Source organism: Lytechinus pictus, chromosome 11 (genome assembly GCF_037042905.1).
Source record: "Lytechinus pictus isolate F3 Inbred chromosome 11, Lp3.0, whole genome shotgun sequence".
NCBI lineage: Eukaryota > Metazoa > Echinodermata > Echinoidea > Temnopleuroida > Toxopneustidae > Lytechinus > Lytechinus pictus.
In genome coordinates, this window is record NC_087255.1 from 31476169 (window position 1) to 31498701 (window position 22533).

The 22533-nt window shown below is 37.0% G+C and overlaps 1 protein-coding gene across 1 annotated transcript in view; it reads left to right on the forward strand.

Moving 5' to 3' along the window:
• Nucleotides 1-20374, forward strand: part of LOC129271182 (vasculin-like) — a 28300-nt gene extending 7926 nt beyond the window's left edge. Inside the window, exons 2-12 of the mRNA XM_064106350.1 lie at nucleotides 744-1600; nucleotides 2453-2542; nucleotides 3010-3181; nucleotides 3396-3892; nucleotides 5238-5304; nucleotides 5970-6265; nucleotides 7320-7559; nucleotides 9935-10210; nucleotides 10831-11066; nucleotides 11792-11894; nucleotides 15628-20374. Of these exons, the coding sequence (XP_063962420.1) occupies nucleotides 2465-2542; nucleotides 3010-3181; nucleotides 3396-3892; nucleotides 5238-5304; nucleotides 5970-6265; nucleotides 7320-7559; nucleotides 9935-10210; nucleotides 10831-11066; nucleotides 11792-11894; nucleotides 15628-15774 (2112 nt within the window). The 5' untranslated portion in view covers nucleotides 744-1600; nucleotides 2453-2464 and the 3' untranslated portion in view covers nucleotides 15775-20374. The remainder of the gene's footprint in view (nucleotides 1-743; nucleotides 1601-2452; nucleotides 2543-3009; nucleotides 3182-3395; nucleotides 3893-5237; nucleotides 5305-5969; nucleotides 6266-7319; nucleotides 7560-9934; nucleotides 10211-10830; nucleotides 11067-11791; nucleotides 11895-15627) is intronic.
• Nucleotides 20375-22533: the final 2159 nt, after the last annotated feature.

Here is a 22533-nt window from a genome sequence, read left to right on the forward strand (position 1 = left end):
AGTATACACTGGTGCAAACATGTTTCCTTAGATGTAGTGTAAAACTACTCCTATAACACCATGAAAGTCTGCATGTAAGGCCACAAACAGTCATTTTAAGTCATTTTACTCGCAACTGTTATTATAAGTATCTGCTTCCACAAGTATAACACACAGAATAAACAAATTTGGGAACCTTTGGCCTCAGATCAAACGCCACATGCCATTGCTTTGGACAAAAGAAATTCACATTTAGAGAATAGTTTGCCTGCAATCTTCTCATGTGATATCTATAAATCTCTTTCGCTAATGGCACTATTGGCCAGATGCATTCAGTACTTTCCACTAAGACTCACAGTAAATAAGAACAAGTGGAAATATACATAATATTAATAATTTGTGTGTCACATTTCATGATATGGATTTGATAAAGATGGTAAATATTCAATACAAAGGCAGAATGGGAAGGAAAGACTCGGATTCGGATAAGGGGAACTTTGGTTTTATTGCTCTTTGTGGTATGACTGATTTAAGAAATTTTAATGGAGTTTTCTTTTCTGAAACATACCGGTACAATGTATTAAAAACTCAGTTTTTTTTAGTGTCTTGAGAGGCGATGTCTCCTGTAATTGTAAAACCCATCGTTTATTTGTTGCAGTTTCAGTTCATAATATTTCAGTATTGTCATATGAAGAATTATATGGACTGTACGAGTGTACGACCCTTGTTTACATGGATTTTTATATCTTTTCTTGTTCAAACAGAACCTCTATTTTGATGAATGAATTTAACCAGCCACTGCTAACCCAGGAGTCAACATAGAGCCGTAAAAGTGCATCACCGTGGCTAAAGAGAGCAAGCAAATAAAGCCATCTTCACTTTGATGTCAATTGGATGAGGAATAATGTCTGCGTGATAACAGTACATCTGCAGTATCGCCATCCAAATTAGGCCATCAGATTACTCCACACTTAGTCATTTTCAAAATAAACGGGTGTATATTGTTGTAGATATGGAAGAAAATATATAGGCCCTCCTTTCTCTAAAGAAGATCAAAGCAATAATAAATCTCTGTTTTGGTGATTAATCCGAAAGTTATATTTTTAAGTTGATTATATTACACTGGCTTGCACAAAATGAATTGAAAGTGCTCTTCTACAAATCAGATTAGTTATCGTTTGGTAGGAATCAGATATATCGCCACAGTGGGAAGATTGAATGCAGGATGACGAAACGCTGAAGTCCAGAACCAGTAGAGATGAAATGCTTGTAAAGGAAATAGCTAGTTATCTTCAAAGTGTAGTAACCCTTCTACTATTCAATGTGAGCTGACGTCGATCTAAGCACCGTTCTGCATTCTCTCAACTTCAATACTGCGACAAAATCCAGTCTTCCACTTTTTTCCCTACAAACTGGTCTGTCGTCCGAAATAAAGATGGGGAGGTAACCAAGGAAGAAGTTGGTTACATTGTGTAGCTGGGTGTGTTTCCAGAACGATTCCTTCTCCTGTGCGAGTGAGAAAGAAGTATTGTTCCTGAAAGACTGATTGTTTAGCCTACAAGCCCAAGGTGATAACTGATTTTTCCTGTGCCCTTCTGCTGATTCGTTCTTAGGCCAGGAGGTAAGACCTTTTCCCCAACAAATTCTGTTTACATTTTCTTGTTTTTAATCAATTAGTGAAATTCTAACTACATGTACACTATGCATGGTTGGTTGGTTGCATGGTGGGAGTCTATTCAACTTCTATGGTTGATTACGTTATGTAACACATAGTACATTTTTTTAAAGGTGACATTGCAATTGTATGTCATATTCCATTTTGGTATGCAATATTTTTCATACAGAGCAAAATAGTGTTGTTTGCATGTTTTTCCATTTCCGTTTAAATGCTTCCCACACCATGATAGTATGCAAAGTATTGTTAGGTTATCTTGGTGGTGTTTCATATAAAGGCTACTCGTAAGTTGCAAATGACTTTGAGCATGACTTGTGGCAGTTTTTTGTGCTGTTTGTAACTTGATGGGCAGCTATGTTAAATGCCCACCCAGATTTATGTTTTTGATGAACCAGAAATCCAGGGCCAGGTGGTTGTAAAGCTGTTTGTACGTTACAATTGACTTTATAACAAATGGTGATCAATGATGTGATTGAGGTTTATCGTGGAAATGGATGAAATTGAAGAAATTAATCAGTTGTCTCACGATGGATTAAACAACTACATGTACATGTAGTGATTCTTTTTTAGGAACTATATTACTACTAGTTACTCAAAGGAAGTGTATCACTACCAATGAAAATCTGGTTGTGTCATTTGCCACAAGAAAGGATCGCCAGTTGTTTTTTGACTACCAAGTTTTGATCATGTTTTGATTCATGGGACCAGCATGGTATGCCAGTGAACCATGTTTTGATGTGGTTTTTATCTGTAAGATTACAGTGACTATCATGTTTTGATTCATGTTTTGATTCATAGGACCAGTATGGTATGCCAGTGGCTACCATGGCCAACCCTCCTGAGCACGACTTTGCTCCATCTTGGCTCAAAATCCCCAATGACAACCAGGTAAGAATAAGTCATTCAACAGGGGGGGGGGGGTGGCTACATGTAATGGTATTTTTTTTTTAAATGTTTTATTGGGTCAACACAGACCAAGTATAACCAAAAATAACAAATCAAATACAAACTATTTACAAGTAATTATAACATAACAAACATGTAATGGTATTTATTATGTAATGGTAAATTTTCATGTTTATCATTTCAACAAGGGGGGATGGCTACATGTAATGGTATTTATTATGTAAAATGGTAAATTTTCATGTTTTATCATTTCAACAATTTAATTTTGATTAAAAAAATCCTTTCATGCAGAGAAGTAGATGTTTATTGGTTTCTTTCTCAGTAAATGGTGTTAAATGTGTACATGTTATATAAAGCAAGTTATCATGCCTTTATCTTTAGGTGACAGAACAAGTTATCAACTTGGGATGTAATTGAACTCTTTATTTTTGTTCTCTTGGTGTTAACAGCTTATAGCGAAACCTCATTCAGACCAAAGAGCAGGCTCTAAGTACCCGTCACACCACCATTCTGATGTGGGTCGCCAGCGTAGCAGACACCCCTCTAACGAGTCGTTCCCTGGCTTTCCACCCCGTCATCCCCCGCAACCCCCCAACATTCATGGATACCGCAGCCGAGATGGTAAGTACCAATACTACCGATTGACAGGGAAGGCCTATTAGTTATCAGATAAACATTCTTGTAGAGGTTACAGGTATAGCATTTGTTTTTATTTTCTGTATCTACACATATATTAACCTAATTGTGATAATTTTATGGCACAAATCTTTCTCAAATACACTTGTAATACATGTATGTGTATCTTTACTAAGAATTCAAATGTTTTGTTTGACAGAGAAGAGATATCGACCCGGACCCCGCTATCACTCACTAGATGACCCTCTACGCCACTCTGAGCTTCCCAGCGCCTACGCACCCCTCAACCAACATAACGGCTTCCTTCCCCCACCCCCTGCGATGGGCTACTTTCCCTCTTCACTCGACTATGGTTTCCACCCCAAGCGTGGCGGACCACTGCCCCTCCATCACAACCTCAACCGGCTCGACCCCCATGGCTACCACCATGGAGGAAGGGGCTATGGAGGTGGTGATGGGGGGCGTGGTCGCTATGGTAGTGGTGGTGGTGGTAGACATGGGCGCGGTGGAGGTGTGAATAACAAGGCTGGTCCTGAAAATGGGGAATCTAACAGTGTGGAGAATGGAGGAGGAGCTGGAAGTGGAAGTGGAGCTGGAGGAGGAAGTGGTGGAGGAAGAAAAAGCGATGCAGCCAGTGTCAAAGGAGACGAAGGGAAAACCAATGGAGACAAAAGTGCCTTATCAAGTCATGACTTCGTGAGTAGTCAGCTTTTTGCTTAAGTTTTTTCTAAGTTTAAAATATGGAACAAGTAAGCAATTAGAAAAGACTCTGGAGAATCTGCAGATGAAAAAAAGATGTCTATAATGCGACTTTTTCCTAATCTGTATTAGCCTATGATCTAGGCGGAGCTGCAACTGTATTTGGGGTAACGTTAAACGTAAGTGATTCGTCTGATGCAGCAAGACTCCAGAGAGTACCAAGCAACCATCTTCTATGCACTTTTGGATATCTTTGGTGTTCTCATTTTATTATGCCCCCGCAGACGAGGTTTGGAGGGGGCATTAAGCGTTGCCCCTGTCCGTCCGTCCCCCCCACTTGGTTTCCGCGCAATAACTCGAAAAATATTTAATGGATTAAAAAAATTTGGTGTGTAGGTAGATGACACCAAAATACAGGCTGAGTTTGAATTCGGAGTCTACAGGTCAAAGGTCACAGCTCATTAAATATGCGAGTTCGTTTCGGCATGATAACTTATGAAATATTCAACAGATTAAAAAAACTTTGGGTGTGTAGGTAGATGACATCAAAATACAGGCTAAGTTCGAAAAATATTTAATGGATTAAAAAAATTTGGTGTGTAGGTAGATGACACCAAAATACAGGCTGAGTTTGAATTCGGAGTCGGCAGGTCATTAAATATGCGAGTTCGTTTCGGCATGATAACTCGAAAAATATTTAATGGATTTAAAAAAAATTTGATGTGTAGGTAGATGACACCAAAATACAGGCTAAGTTCGAATTCAGAGTCCAAAGGTCAAAGGTCACAGCTCATTATATATGCGAGTTGGTTGAAAGGTCTAAATTTGTTCATAATATATATGCCTATTGGGTCCTGCACGATATTAAGTTCAATCATATTAAATGAATTTCTGATTGCGTTAATCAGGGGCATCTGTCCTATGGACACGTCAAATTTCTAGTTAACGATGAAGCAGTGCAGGGTGTTTTATACGAAAACTGCCACTGGACAGCTTTAAAAAAGAAAACATCTAAAGAATGACGGGATTGTATAGGTGGTGGCTACACTGCCACAATTATTAGTTATCTCTCTGCATTAGACATATCGCTTACGTCTTGCTTAACAGCATCATGTAAGAGCATAGAAAATACATGTAGATTACAAGTTAAATCTGTGTGCTAAATTTAAAATAGCATTTTGTATTCATTGTAACTGGAATTTCAGGGATTCTCATGCAATTAACCAAAATATATTTGGGTGTATTCCTTTTAGTACCTTGCTAACTCGAGTAGCATTCAATGAGAACATAATACAGTGTTAAATAAAGATTGTTATCACTATTATTTTTTTTTTGCCTTCAGCCTTCATTATCTGGTGATGCTGACCATGACGTCAAAAATGAATCCTCGAAACCTGCTGGAGCATGGGGTAAGTTCATTCATAACAGAAGGTTCATATATGTACAGGTTATTGATTTGATAGCATAAGACTTGGATCTTTGGATGTATTCAATGATGAACATTATTCTCTTTCATAATATGTATCCTAATAGATATAATTGGTTGAAATCCATCATGTGACCATTCATTTATTTCAACTAATGTAATGGGAAAATTTGCCATTGACTGGTTGTAATGACTAGCTCCATTGACTGGTCATGGGTTTAAGATGAAGATGGTTTATTAATTAACAAGGACTCACATCACTTTCGTATAAAACATATGATAAGATCACTTTGCTCTGGCATGAGAACAATTACACACATTTGTAACCTTTGAAACAGACCAAATGCCCTCAGCTATGCATCGGGTATATTAGAACAGTTCCAAAGGTACTACATTGTTATTCTTACTATTAAATTCCCATGATGATGTGTATTATTTGTATATGAATCTTAATTTTTAAACCTTAGTAATAGTGTTCACTTCAGATATTTCCAATAGAATAATAGATTAAAGCACCAAGTGTTAGAAAGGAACTGAAAATTTATTATGAACTCGCAACACTTTTTTATGATGCCAAGTCTTATAGTTTCATGCTCCACAGATCAAAAATCATAAGAAGTTAATTACATTTCTGTTATTGTTTTACAGAGAAACGGCCAGGCACCTCGAACATCAGCATAGGTGGAAAGAAACTGCAGCTGGTCCAGAAGTCATCGACGATTAGCGACTTGCCAACCACCAATGGCTCTCAACCCGCTGCAAGCAAAATGTCGCCCTCTGGTGTCAATGGTGTGAGCAACCTGACTTCAGGTAGCAAGACTAGCGGGGTTCAGCAGGCTGTGCAGAACAAGGGTGCTAAGACTGGGCGTGGGGCAGTGCCTCTCTCCTCTGTTAGCTCCAGTGTGTACAAGTCGCTTGTTCCAAAGTCTTCGGCTCCAACCAAGGTATGACAAGTCTACATTTAATTCATAGATTTACAGACCTCCCAGTCATTCCAAATTTGGAAGAAAGAATCTGAATTTGATGATTCTGAAATTGTATTTTGATGTAATTTTCCTCTTTTTCTTTAGTTTTACTACATGCACTCTAGCAGATACTGTTTCTAACCACTCTTTTTAGAAGTCAGAGATGATATGAGGTCTGGTTTAAACTGCCAAAAGTTTTCAATACCACAATAAAGATTTCTTCTTACTACCGATGTTTGCATTGTTAATTTGTAATGTTTTGCTATACCATAGATATGATACCTTTACAATATTTTCACTCTATTTATTCATGTATACATATATGGTTTACCCAAGGTTGGATATCATTCATGAGAACAGATTCATGTGAGAATCCAGTATTCTGATAGACCAATATTGAGAACATGAACACATTAAAAACGGGAAAAAGAATATGGATTTCCATTTTCCCAACAGCTAAATATATGTATATAACAAAAATAATTTCTGAAACATAATAATTGACATGAGAAGTACATGAAGGATTAGATTGTCACACTTCCCTTGCTTTCCATTTCTTTTTTTCTTTTTGTCTCGCCTGCATAGCAGAGCGAGACTATAGGCGCCGCTTTTGCGACGGCAGCGGCGTCAACATCAAATCTTAACCTAAGGTTAAGTTTTTGAAATGACATCATAACTTAGAAAGTCTATGGTCCTAGTTCATGAAACTTGGACATAAGGTTTATCAAGTATTACTGAACATCCTGCCTGAGTTTCAGGTCACATGACCAAGGTCAAAGGTCATTTAGGGTCAATGAACTTTGACCATGTTGGGAGAATTATTTTCAAAATCTTAACCGAAGGTTAAGTTTTAGAAATGACATCATAACTTAGAAAGTATATGGACCTAGTTCATGAAACTTGGGCATAAGTTCCACTTGTTTATTTTTTGCCATGCAATGACCTTGGTTACTTTTCTGAGATGAAATTCAAAGGAGGATTGCTTTTTTTTTTTTACAGTTGTCGTAATTTGTAATGAATTGTTTTTGTGCAGGCCACCACACCCAGGAAAGCCATTGCTAAAGAAGTTGTTATCCGCCCAGCACCGGTCATCAGTAATAAAGACAAATCAGCACTTCCTCCTACGTCATCGTCATCTTCTTCACCATCACTGTCATCTTCGATGTCCTCATCGTCATCATCCTCGTCATCCACTTCATCATCAACATCTTTGCCATCTCCCTCGAGCAACGCAGTTTCATCACAACCCTCTTCAAATCCATTAGTGAAAGAGGTATTTTTTTTTCTTTTAAATTGTAGTAAAAAAAGAGTAAAATAATAGAATAAAAAGTAAAATCCATTCATAGCACACACATACTTTCTACGGTAAATTGCTAATTCGTCTACTGCCAACTCAACCACTCACCACATGGTTTATTTTCATTTAGTCTATTGCCATTCCGTCCATCAACACTTCGTCTAACAACCATTTGGTCCAATACCCACTTAGTCCAATCATCACTTCGTCTATGACCATTTCGTCCATAACCAGTTGGTCTAATATCCATTTTATTTTCATTCATTTTGAACAATTATCACTCCAATGTAACAGTCCAATTAGACCAAATGGCTATTGGACCAACTGCTTATTAAACGAAATAGTGAGTGGACGAATTGGCAATTAGACCATGTGGATAGTGGACGAAATGATAGTAGATGATTTGGCAATTTGTCAAATTGGCATTAGACGAATGAAATCAGGTAATACTGTTGTCTTGAATTTGGAAGGTATTGATGTCTAACTGTTCACTGAGAGAGATTTCTCTGTCAGAATTTAAAACAAACACCTGGGGTGGTATTCTGAGATCCATTTTATCTCAGATGAAATGAAATATTTTATCTCCGTTAAAATCAGTGAAATAAAACACCCTTTAAATCTCTCCGAATTGGTATTCTGAGAACAATTTTATCTTCATTTTATCTCTGTAAGACACACCTATTTTTCAAGCAATATCCAATGAGAAACACATTTTTATAGCTCTCTCATCTCACTCAACCAATGGAAATCCATTCCGCCAGGAGGTGTGGCAAAGGAGTGAGATTGCGTCACTTTATTGACTTCAATTAGGCTTGCACTATACGCTTGCGCGTCTTTACAGAGATTTCTTTTTAACAAATGACAATACTATCGTCTTTTTCAAAGTTTATATCGCATCTTTTCAAGCATCATTTCAAAGACAATTTTAGTCAAGAAAAGTCTTATGAAAGAATTCCTGATTGTACAGGAATAACGTTAAGGTGTAATTCTCAATAAATATATAATTTTTCTTCATTTTCATGTCAACATTTGGAGTTGAAATACTGATGAAATCAACGTCGCAGAGATAAAACAGCCCCTACCCTCTTTTAAGTTTATTTTATTTCTCTTCAAAGTAACATGGGTAGGGACAGTGATTTTCCGCGATCGCGGAAAACGGACGGAATTCACGGAAAGGGTGTTTTGAAACGGAAAATCACGGAAAACGTATTTTCCCTCAAAATACACAGAATAGCAACAGAAATTACTCCAAAATCACAACAAAATGAGAATATTAAATGGCCACAAAACCCCAGAAAACACGATCTCACTTCGCTACTTTCATGACAATTCACACATCGTGACTGCACTCGACATCAGCACACTTGATTGTACCCCGCGCACCGTACCCGTACCCTGCCGGCGCCGGGTTGGGCTTCACATGCACACACATATCGTTCACTGCACGGTCGTGTGTTGCTGCCCTCTACGTTTGAAGATGTAACAGCACGATATCGTGGTCTTAAAATCCAAGATGGCGGATTGGCAAAAGCCGTTGACTGATGATAACGATGCCCAAAAAAACCCAAAATTATCGATGAAATATCATTTCACCGTGAAATAATGCTAATAATGTGAAAGGTGAGGATGTATGCATGCTAAATGGGGTTGGAAAAATATTTTATGCACCCGCATAGATCCGATTAGAACGGATTCTATTGTGTTGTTGGTACAGTAGCAGATACAAATTTTGACCAGTGCGAGTGTACGGTATTCAATGTGTAAACGGAATTGTCACTTTTCCGTGTGTACAAAGTCTATGGGGGAAACGGAATTTCCGTTTTCTGACATGCTGAAACGGAATTTGAGATTTTCTGAAACGGAAAAGGCAATTTTTTTAAACGGAAAATCACTGTCCCTACATGGGCGCAAACACATCATCCGCGTTGCAATGGTAAAATACGCGATTGGTAAGTCTACGCAGGCACTGCTCGGTCGCGTATCATCTATAGATACGCGAGATCAAATTTATACGCAAGATCAAATTCTAAATTTATCTGAAAGATAAAATGTCATCTCAGAATACCAATTTTATTTTCAGAGATAAAATAAAATATTTTAAAGATAAAATGACCTCAGAATACCGCCCCTGTTTCTTTCAATATCTGGTTTCCTCACTGATTGGCCCTGGTAAAGTGTGTGTACATGAAAAGATCTTTCTTTTATTCTTGATCAGTGATCATTGAAATGGGCTTTTATGCTTTGTTTTAATTTCTTTATTTCTCCCACTCTTCTATGCCCAAGATCATCCAGTGTTACAATCAAGACATTGTTTCAAACTTTCCATCTTGCTTTTTTTTTTTACCCTACAGCAGGGCTCTCCGCGCTCGACCTCTGCCATAGACATTCCTACCCCTCGCATGGTGACGGGGTCAAAGGTCAAGCGGACGGACAAGGTGGATTTTCTGAAGGAGCTTCGTCGCACCGGGAGCGTTGACTCGCCGAGATTACCCTTCAGCAGCGAGCCCTTGGTTAATGGCACTGATCACTACACTAGCAACCACAATGACCAATCCGGTCAATATCACAATTACCATAAGTCTTCCACAAAGCAGTACGAAAAGACAAACTCAACTACCATTTATCAGGTACGAGGTTACTTATCATTTGTTTCCACATTCGGAATGATGATACTGATGACGGTCTTCATGATTATGATGATGGTCTTCATGATTATGATGATGGTAATGATATTGATTATGATGATGATGACAATGATTGTGACGACAATGGTGATGTTGACGATGATAATGATGGTATTGATGATGGTTATGGTGGTGTTGATGATAATGATAGTGGTTCCTTATCTTCCTAAATGACAATGATGATTATGGGCTGGGTTGGCAGGACCAGGTTTCCTGAAAGAAATAATAATAAAATCTAAACTGGTTTATGGGAGGGGGGGGGGGGGGCTTTTTTGCCCCCTTAGATCTCCGCTGTTGATCACACAATCGTGCTAAATATTGACACGCAAGGTCACCCACAACATTATCTACAAAATTGTACAGCAATTGTTACTAAATTATTAAAAAATATTTTTATTAGAGCAAATTATTATGCTTATTATTACTTCACGCATTTTATCAGAATTTTGCCATAAACCAACAAATAAAACTCCATTTTGGTATGGAAACTCTTTAGGATTTCCATCAGTGTTTGTTCATTCTTGTTTATAATATAATTTAGTTGTTGTTATTTTATTCCACAGCAACCAGATCCCTTTGAAGATTTAGATATAGCCGAAGCTAGACAAGATAGTATAATCAACACCCATCTACCCATCACCAAGTGCAATGGCCATTTTGACAATGAAGGCGAGAACGCGGACGTCGACAACATTGATCAGGTCACCGAAAATGGCGAAATGGACATGGCCCTCGATGAGCAGAGTCTCTTAGACTGTCAGCCAATGGAGCTTTCCAGTAGCTTAGAAGCAGAAAAGAGGTAAGTAACAATCCTGCTTAAATAATAATAATAATATATGAATTTATAGAGTGCAGAAACTATTACATAAAGTATCTATTCTACTGCACTTTATGGGACTCCTAAAATGCTTGTTATTAGTTAAACAGCTTTGATTTTAAGTTGTTTACGGATGGTGCTTTCCTAACTTTCAGGGGTAAGCTATTCCGGAGCTTGGGGGCTACACAAGCAAATGCTTGATCACCTATCGTTACATTTGTTTTGAAGGATGGAATCTGTAAAAGCAAAGGATCTGTTAAACTGCGCAAATTGCGACCATGATTACTGGTTTTATACCTCAATAATTCTGTAATGTAGCCAGGAGCTTGAACAAGAAGTGCTTTGTATACAATGAGTAAGACTTTGAATGCTATTCTCTGCCGTATTGGTAACCAATGTCGGTTTCTCAGTATTGGTGTGATGCGTGCATATTTTGTACAACCAAATAACTGCTTCTGGGGGCTGACTTACTGACCACCAGGTCTCTTCTGGTATAAACAATTTGAGTGTGCAGATGGACCACTACGCTAGGGGTATCACCCCTTACACAAATAATTCAGTGAATTCATAACATGCAAAGGTGGTTAATCACTAGCCTGTACAGGGCCTCCATTTAACGTCCTATCCGAGGGGCAGAATGTCAACTCTAAGCCACTTGTGAAACCCCAGGTTAATGAATTCCATTGGTTTGTGATTTTTTTTACCAGGTTACTCCAAGAGATGGGTTGGCATGAGCACAGTGACAATGAAGAAGGTTATGCACCGATCACAGAAGACGAACTGAACGAGTTCAAGATTAGATCGCAGCAGGTAAGAGATATAATTGTTAACCTAAGGGCATGTAGTGGAATTTGGCCTCGAGGTCACATTTTGCTTGCTGTAGCCTTAGGCCGAGTCATGTGTACAAAGTCAGTTGGCCAAGCTTTTATCCAGCAGCGTCTTGACTGCAGTACCCGCCTCGAAAACATTAGTGCTGCAAGTCAGGCGCCATGTTCGGGTTCGGTTCGGTTCGGCAAGGTTCGGCAGAAATTTGCCGAACATTGGTTCGGTTCGGGGTTCGGTAATGATAGACTGATAAAGCTATAGTTCATTCAGGTATACGTAGCGTACCGGTAGACAATTTGTACTTGATTGACTGCATGTGCTCGCGTGTACCTCTGTCACATCAAACCATTTTATCTCTATCTTGTTGACATGAAACTATGAAAGTTATAGCGCTCAACGAATCAACTGTTATCTCGAATTTGATTATCTGATGACAGATTTATTGGGTAACTCACAGTTCTAAAATGGCGACTCTTCCTAGTCGTCCATACCTGGACCACACTTTGGATACTTGCCAAATTAACTACGCTCGCACTCGTACCAGCTAGGCCAGCGCATGCAGTCCCCTTGCATTGTAGCGGGACTCTGAGCTCATGAATATTTATATATACAGTCCGGCCAAACGTGATTGGCAATTGCATCACATACGAGGCGGCCAGCGCCAGTGTACTGAACTGTAGGCATAGTAGGGCCAGGGGCGTGTCGAAGAAAGCGTGCTTATGTAATGCGCCTTTCGCTAATTGGCTCGATGGGTGAACTAAACCACCAATCGCATGTCGCTGATTGTCGCATCGGTACATACAGCCACGTGCTTTGTCTGCTCGCGAAACTCAGCTCACTGATTGAAGAGCAATTCCCGAGATTTCTATGATTTCATTGGTCAGATTTCATTCGACCATGAACATACAGACCAAGTGGGATGCAAAGTTTTACGACTGTAATGGGACAGGGGGAGTAGAGTGATCATCGAATTGTTTATGGTTAATTTGAGAAGTTGATAAGAAAGGGGAAAAAAAGTAAAGATTGGGGGTCATTTTCCCCCAAGAGATGAATGTTTCCGCATGGCTTTATCTTCATTCAACTTGTCAACGAGGGGAAGGGGAACTTGCTATACGCTATACCGTAATCATTCATGAGTGTTTGATTTTTATTTTCATCTGATTGTTAATAATAAAAAAGATAACTTCACCTCATCTCATTTCTATATTATTTGTTTTGCGTCTCTCCTTTCCATCTCTAACAGTCACTCACTTTATTTCCCACTTTCACTGGATCTCTCGTTTTCAAAACTCTTTACTTCTCTCTAAAATCATGAAAACTAGACAGTAGCGAGCCGACACCTCAATAATAATGTCAATCACCTCAATCAGATCTTTATTCTCCGCCGCAACAATACACGAGTTACGATCTTAATCACATCGTATCGTAATTCGTGATATTAATGGTACTTCATCTTTCACTTTCAGTTTATTGAGCTCGTTCATTCAAAATACTTTAAAGATTTTCAAACAAGAATCTTGTTCGCCACCTAAAAACAACAATATTTTAGATAATTAGATTTAACCAATGAACACTCATACAGTTTTGGCGATTCGGCCACAGAGCGAGAGATGATGAAAGCCAGTAAAATGATTATAGCGCAAGCTCGCGCAACATCATTCATCGGATCTCCTTTCTTAATCAGGGCCGTAAAAACCACAATGTCAACATGAAAATGAAAACAAAATCTAGTAACCGCAAAATAAGCGCATACTTCCAACATACAATTGCAAAGAAGATTAAATAGAGAATGCGCAAATATAATGATTAGAAAGGGTGTAAACTTATAAATTTATTAGCTGAAAGCCGTTTTTTTTTTTTTTGCCGAACTTCCGAACCAAGTCTTAGTGTTCGGTTCGGTTCTGTTCGGTTCGGAAGTGCCATGTTCGGCGAACTACCGTTCGGTTCGGCGGTTCGGCTACAGCACTAGAAAACATCCCTGTTAACCTTCACAGTTCATATCGGCCTTGAAAAAACCGAAGGCTGTTTTTTTTTTTCCCCCGGAGCTAACAGGGAAGTCGGTGAAAGTTTAGGATTCTGTTAATAAAGGACTGAGTCCATCATGTTGGAACGCTGGAATGTGTCTGATTTGATTGGATTGCGGCAGCCTGGAATGCGGTGACGTTCTTCGCATTCCAGTGTCGCGATCAAACAGTAGACAGCAGCACAACTAAAGCTAATAAATTGTAGCTGATAATAAACCATTCAATATTTTTTTTCATCCTAGCTTTCTCACAATGTTGACATTTAAATTCATTAAATCATGGAGGTAGGCACTTTCTTCATTGATTTTGGTCTGGATTCATTGGTGTGGTGTTTTTGATGTCTTCTTTGGACCAAGATCACAATTTTTATATGTTTTTTCGCTGCAGCGAGCGCACATGTTAGCCATGCAGTCAATTGTGATCTGATTTGCACGGAAGAGATTGCAGAGTGCCACCTGCGGCATAAGTACTGCATGACGTGGTGGTCTACTATAAATATGCATACATCCCGCGAAAGGGCGAAGTCTATGAATGGGTTTATTTAGTCATAATACACATTTAGACGCTAAGTCGAAGGTAGAGGGCGTTAAGGCGCATTTAGGACATTAAAAAAAGACAGAAATTCGCCTTAACCCTAACTAGGCCCGGCTTTTTTGGCTGTTCTGTGGCCGGGGGGGGGGGGGGGGGGGTTGATTCAACCCTCCCTGAGATCTCGGCCGCCGATCGCGCGAGCGCCGCAAAAATTTGCACGCTGGTAGTGTGCGATGTAATCTACAAGGCTGTATGGTAAAATTTTCCAATATAATGAGATTTTATTTTATATGAATTAATTATGCTAATTTATGCATAAATCATACTTTTTGCTCTAATTCACTTAATAAAGCTCCTAGAATGCTAATATTTGGTAAAAATATTCTTTGTAGCATTCTTAACAATCGCAATTGAAAAAAACTTCGGTTTGGAAATCAATTTCTTATGTATTTTAATGTTTTATGAATTTCTTTGTTTTTCAACCTTTTGTATTTCTTTGTTTTTTTCAGCAGATTTATTGCACAACCTTTTTTAAGCATAATTATGCTAAAATCAATTGATTTCAGCTGTTTAAAGTAAAAATAATCATATCTTTAAGAATAAGATGAGAAAACTCAATTTGCATTGACTTTGTACATAAAATCACGTTTTGGAACTATTTTTGTTCTGACATGCACTTACAAAATGTTGCGTAATTTCGGAACCGTGTACCCGGGCGTCGTAAATTTGGTCTCAAAAGATGCGCGAGACTTAAAAGTATAAACTCTGCAAGTGGTGCGGTCAAAAAATTTCGCGCGGCGGAATGATCGCAGAAAATGTTGAGGGGGGGTTGAATCAACCCCCACCCCCGGCCTGTTTAGGGTTAAACGCAGATGTAGGAAGATATATATATATATATATATATTTATACTTTTTTTTTCTTTTCTTTTTTGCTATTCAAAATATCGATAATGAATTTTAGGTGTTGAGATCTATTATTTCATGTGTTCAAGTTCCAAACATCCATTAGTCAGAAGACTGGATTCTGGACGATAAGACACCATCAGACTCCAGAAAGAGAATTAGTTGTTAAGGTTGGTGTAACAGAGCGCTAAATTTAACATGGTCCTTTCACCTGGAGAATCTGTTTACTATGATCTTTCCTTTTCCCACTCTCAATACAGATGGGGAAGAATGGTTTAAGTCGACCAACACAGCCTATCATCCTCAACCTCGTCCCGCACCCTGTCATGAATGCCATCACAACCATGACCATCGAAGACGCAGAACTCAGCTCTTCCTCCGATGAGTCATCAGACGACGAATTATAGTAGCGGCTGGCCTCTGCTTCGGTAATCAAAACAAATTGATCGTTGGTCTTTCTAACCTTGTGGAACACACTTTGCCCGGAGTTGTCCTCATCGAATCAGTGCTTCTCTTCAATGCAAACCCTCGCAATACATCCATGATAAATGACCGTGCCTCAAGAATGCAACAGTATTTTGTGTTCAAGTATCCTGCGTGTTTGTATTTTCTTCTGGGTATTAATATTTGGGGTGATGGTGAGACATGAGCTCTCCATGTTTCTTTCCTGTGAATGTGATCATCGTTTCTGCTACACAGGAAATGATGGTTGAAAGAATAGGAGGATGTTGATTCAATAAGATGCAACTTGATATAAGAGAAAGCTTTACATATACACCGATGATTTATTTAAGGGTTTTTTCATCTCCAAGATGGTAAATAAAATCTCTGTATTACAAACTTGTTATTTTCAGTGGATTCAACATTAAAAACAGTAAAAGAAGTAATGATATTGTGCCTTTTGTAATATTGACCCTGTAGAGGCATACCAGGGGTGTTAATGTACAAAGTTTTGCAGTCAGGTGACATGACATATTGTCATGTGACTTGTGAATTTGTCATGTGACTTGGATGGTTATTGTTCCTATTTGGGGGAACCCTAGACGGGTATTCTTGCCTCAAGTCACCCGCATTATGGTTGTGTACCATTCAGAACCTTGGGATGTAACTTGTTCTTCAACGCCTATCTTCCAGGTTTATACAACCCTGCACACTATACACCCTACTTAATGAAAATGTTCATGAGGGGAACACTGAACGAATATAAAACAACTTCACTGCAATTATATCACTCACATAGATATACATATCTGGAACTACACATATGTGCATTTATATGAAGAGATCAACAATAAAAAAAATCTATATAAGATATGGTTTTAGCAGAGTCAGGAAATGGATGGTAATTTCTAGTTTTGTAACATGTTATTCCCAAGTGCTTATTTTCTTATGTTTGACCTATGCCGTGATCATTCACTGATGATTCCATAACGAAAAGTTTAAAAAAGGAATGAAGAAAGAAAAAAAACGGGAGTGAAAGGAAAATGTTTGAAAGGAATCATGTATTATCTTCCTAGAAAAAGATCTATATATATTATATATATCATAACTGTACTTCCAGTCTTGTGTGTCTTTTTTTTGTACTGAAACAAACATTTTTATTGCAGTTTGTAAGATGAACAATTTTTTTTTTACAACAAATTGATTTTGCACTGGACTGTGTTCCATTTTCTCATGTTATCATACAAAGATCATATTCTGATTTTTTTTCTTCAGCAGCTCATTAGTTAAAATATCTCACTGTTCACATTTCATCAGGTTATTTTGGTTATTGGTCTCATTAAATTGCAACAATTGTAGTATTTGAGGAACAAGAAAAATCTGTTTTGTGAAATGACCCTTCCATTTATAGTTGATGAAGCTTTCATGTTGACTGTTTTCAAGCATTTATTTTTGTTTGTTTGATAATCCTCATAGAATTTAACATTCTCACAGCTCTATTGATAATATATAGACTTTAAAATATTACGAGTAAGAAACTGTCAGTAGCAGCAGCTGTGCGTAGATTCTTTCAAATTTGAGTTTTTAAATATTCAGCAAATGAAATGTGATTCAACTTAAGATACTAGTAAATTCAAGATGAAGCAGATTTGTGAAAATAAACAAAAGTCTTAAGCAAATTATGAGAACTGTCTTGCATGTCGTGCTGATGATTTTGTTATGGTGACTTTTTATGGAGGCTTTGTTGAGAATTCTTAGCATCTAATGAGAACAAACTAAGCATTGATCCTTGGTGGTCTATTAAGACCTGCATAGCCAGTGCCTTCAAGCCTTTGGATTACCTTTAATATCATTCATCATAAAGCCATAGCTAAAACTAGGTTCAGTTGGGCATTTTTGTATAGTTAAACATCATTGAAGATACAGATGATTTTTATGCTCCTTTTCTTGCATTTTTCATGAAAGATATTCGTAACTTAGGTTTAGGGTTAAAACCCTCCGTTCACATGGTAGAAATGTCTATAACACAGATTAGGTCACTTAATTGCTTGTTAAGACATGAAATCATTTTATGATGATCAAATTGCACCTGTATTGTCCCCTATCCTGATTTTCTAAAATTTTCTTTGATCGATTTATAATGCATATTGCCTGTGTGATTAAACTAATGCACCTTGATAATAAATTAAGCGCAGGCAATTTACAGTTTCATATAATTAAGAGCAATGTGTTTTCTTTTCATGTTGGATATATTTGTGTGGCAATAACTTGTTGAAAGCTAACACAAAACAAACTTGAGTGTCTTTCCTTAGAATATATGCTTCTCATTGAAGACAAAATATGACAAATATTAAAGGGATATGAAAACGTTCTTGAGACTAAGAAGAGTTCAAGAGATTTTGCATCAAATTATGAAGGATTATGAGGAGAAATGGCAGTCAAGGTTTAAATCTGAAGCAATTTAAAGAGGATTATATCATTAATTTATTTTTGAATGACTTCTGTAACTGTGTCTCAATGATGATATCTGGATTGTGCTCGATTGTTTGTAACAACTTTTCATTTATTCACAATGCGAGAAAAAAAGGAGCTGGTCATTTTGAGTCTAATAGACATAACAGTACACCTGGATTGACATTAAACTGGTAAAATTTCACCTGCAAAGATTTACAAATAGAGCATTTTTAATTGAATGAAATGGTCAAGTTGACCTGATATGATTTTATATTCCAAAAAAAGATAAATCAAATGTATATTTTTTTTGTTCCTTTGAATGTGATTGTGAAGAGTTTATCCGGGAAAATGTGAGACATTGGTGTTGTGTTTATTTCTTTTTTCTTACCTGCTCAACTTGGATGTCTTCTCTTTCATTGTCAGGAAACTAGTCATTTTCATCTTGTTTTTTTTTAATGATAGGTTTTATTTAACCTCAGAACCATGTAACACTCATAAGTGACATGACCCTTGTTTCACAAAGCAAAGTGATTAATCATTCAGTTGGTGTGTATGCTTGATTCATTGTACATAATAATCAATGCTATTAATCATAAAATCCAATGGCAATGGTTTGTGTCACAGGCTTAGACAAAGGTATGTTTTGCTGGACATAGAAAATGTGACATTGCAAAAACTTTCTTCACAATCTCATGAGTTTTTGATAATTTTGTTTCCGATTATCATTTAATATAACCTCTTTAATTTGTAAGTTTTGTATTGAGCCCACTCATCATTCGCCTCATCAGTTCATTTATTTATCTTAGCATTATTGACATTTTATTTACTTTATTATAACAACAACAAATAAAATATTTGAGAAAAGTTTGTCCAAGCAGATATTTAGAAGAAAATTGCAATCACTCATGTTTTCAAATCATTACATCTTTCTAGGAGGGAGTGTTCATACAAGTTTCTCAACTGTATGCCCTGCAGTTTGGCACCATGATTGTAAATCAACTTCATGGAAGACTGACTCTGCATTGCAGTGGAACGTGACTATCATTACCAATATGTTTGAGTACTTGTTGCGTTCAGATGATTCTAGCAGCTGCAGTTCTGATACCATCACACATATCTAAGGGAACCTGTGTCAGCATTTGAGCATTGTATTTCTAAATGTGACTAACAATTGAACACTTGAATTCATTTGTGTTTTATGCAAAATGTGTTTCCTAACAGCATTTCTTGGCATAGCATATCTTGAACACATCCCTTGATAATTGACTATATGCAGAGTTTAAAATGTTATTCAAGAAATTTTATTTTGATCTTAAAGCATAGCTGGTATTTGATATTATAAGGAAAATGAAAAACAAGAGAAAAATAATGAATGCTTTCACCATTTTGTCATTGTTCAGTTCAAAGCTGTTTTTGTTTTATTCTGTTTAATTCCTTGTTTTCAAATTTCTATTTTTTGTGTGTCTTCTGTTGTAAAATAATACTGACAGTTCAATTTAGCCTTTTAGGCAACTCCCATATGCCTTGATTGTTTTACAAACACTATTACAGGATTTGTTTCCCTTTATTTGTTGGTATAAATTTGGACAAAGCCATGTTGACATAGTTTTTAATCAACATGTTTTTTTTTATGGTACGATTTCTCCAGGAATCCTAACAACAATATTTTGAGGAATTGTGTAAAGGTTGAAAAGTATATCATTGATGATGGAAGTGAATTTATATATATTTTTTTCTCCTTCAAATGAATGAAAATACTTGGAAGTGTGATAGCCTGTATAGTTCAACATATTTTTTTGTTTAAAGCTATATGTGAGGATTTTTAAGAAAGATCTTTGGTTGTGTTGGGTGCCCAACGTGAAAATAACGGTGGCACAGACATCAATCTTACTTATCACTGAACAAAATAACTGAAGCGTAAGAGATGTTGGTTTTTTATACGATTGCAAAGAAGTTAAAGAGAATAAATACGAGTGGAAATCCACGTAGATGAATATTATTGAGAGATTGAGAATTACTTGGTGACACATGAAGCAGTTTGTGCACAATGTAATGATTCTCTGCTGTTTATGATGAGAAGTGTCTCAATAAATGAAAAGAAAGTTTGTTAAATGTTGAGTTTTGCCTTTTATTGATTGATCTTGTCTTTTTTTTCTTTCTTTATAATTCCACTTGATTACATTTACTGGTAAACTTAACTTTAAAGTTTAATTAATATTCACCAAAGTCGAAGCAAAACTTTTACCATTATGCAAATGGTGTGGTATACCTCTTGTAAGTTGAGTTTCTTCCTAGTCAAAAAGATGTGTGTGGTTCCAATAAGTCCACCCCAGATGAATGTTAATTTCAATCAAGAGAACAATCAAACTAGCATAATGCTAAAAATTTGATCGAAATCGGATGTAAAATAAGAAAGTTATGACATTTTAAAGTTTTGCTTATTCTTCAAAAAACAATTCAGTGACCTGCAAATGAGAGTCGATGATGTCCATCACTCACTATTTCTTTTGTTTTTTATTGTTTGAATCATACAAAATTTCATTTTTTACCAATTTGACATTAAGGACCAACTTAACCGAACCATAAAATGTTATATAACAATGGTAATACCACATGTTCAGGGAGAAATAAAAATTTGTTTCATAGGAAAATGAGAAAATTAGAATATTTAATGTTTCATATAATAAAATACAAAAGAAATAGTGAGTGATGTCATCAGTTCCCTCATTTGCATACCGACCAGGATGTGCACATACTGTTTTGTGAAATAAAGTGAAACTTTAAAATGTCAACTCTTTTTTTACATCCAATTTTGATGAAATTTTCAGTGTTATGCTTGTTGAATTTTTCTTCAAATCGAATTTTTGTTCTTGAATCATTCATTAATTTATAGTAATTAATTTGTGCATATACAGACAAGCCTGCTAAACTAAGTCACTACAATGACAAGCTTTATTTAAGGATCACCTCCTTAGATAGACCACATGTTTGATTTATCTTGCATAGGATGCCATATTGGAAGTGTAAGACAAAAACTTGTCCCTAAAGACCACAAATTTTCCTTTCTCCATTTGTTGGTCTGTACACTGGTTTTATTGTGTCATAAATTAATTCATCACTTTCCTTGTATTCATTTCAATAGACCAGTTGGCTTTTGACAAAAATACGATGTAAAATATAAAAAAAGGTCTGACAACCAAATGAGATCGTGCGGGATCCTATACGGGGTCAGCACCAGGATATTTTAATAAGAAGGGGCAACATGACTGAAGGTGATCATGATGTAATTTTTTTCAACTGAAGTAAAAATATATTTTCGAGTTGCATTGCCCAGACCTCTCCTTTTCATACCTTCTCCTTCTTTCTTCCTTTTTCTTTCTTCCCTTTCTCCCTCCGTTTTACACTGCCCCTCCCCCATGGCGCCACCCTGCCCTACGTTCTTTCTAGCCCCCCCCCCCCCTTAAAGATACAATTTTCCATACGGCGCTGTGAATCTGGATTTTGTAACATGAGTAGGCTCGGTATATCTGTTGGTATATGACTGGGTGGGAGTGGCTGACAGATAAGAGGATTCATTTAAGAGACAGAAGAAGGCAGATAGTCAAAGGACGTCATAGGCTATTATACACCAGTGCACCTCAATTGAATATATCAATTTTGATGTGTCAAGTGGGGGCTTCAAATCACCGACTATAGAACGTTTCGTCGACTCCCGATGCTCATTTGAGAATATTCGTTTCATTCAACGACACAATGCGAGGGTACGCATCGCTAGTAGAGGTTTCTTTGACGACAAAATCCATTGTTGGCTCGCTTTTGTGAGGGTGATTCATTTACCAAGAATCTATTACATAATAATTATAGATCGCCCATTTTGCCGCCTAGGAGATTGAAAAAATAGTGATACGCAGGCCAAGCTACGTGGATATTAAAGGGATGCTCCGGCTGAAGATATTTATATCTCAGTAAATAGAGTGAAATTCACAGAACAAAATTCTGATTTTTTTTAAATCAAAATCGGATAACTAATAACGAACTAAAACGAAGTTATTGAATTTTAAAGATTAGAAAGTCAAAAGGGGCCTAAGCTTTCGATCCTAGCAGAATCTTCGTCGGAGGCAAAATGTTTAGATATAAATATCTTCAACTCGGAGTATCCCTCATTCCCAGCCTTCCATATAAAAAGCGAATTTTAAAGATTTGCATTATTCAGGTAAAACAGTTCTAGGCATGTCTTCATGAATATATTCATTATGTGGGCTGATGATGGC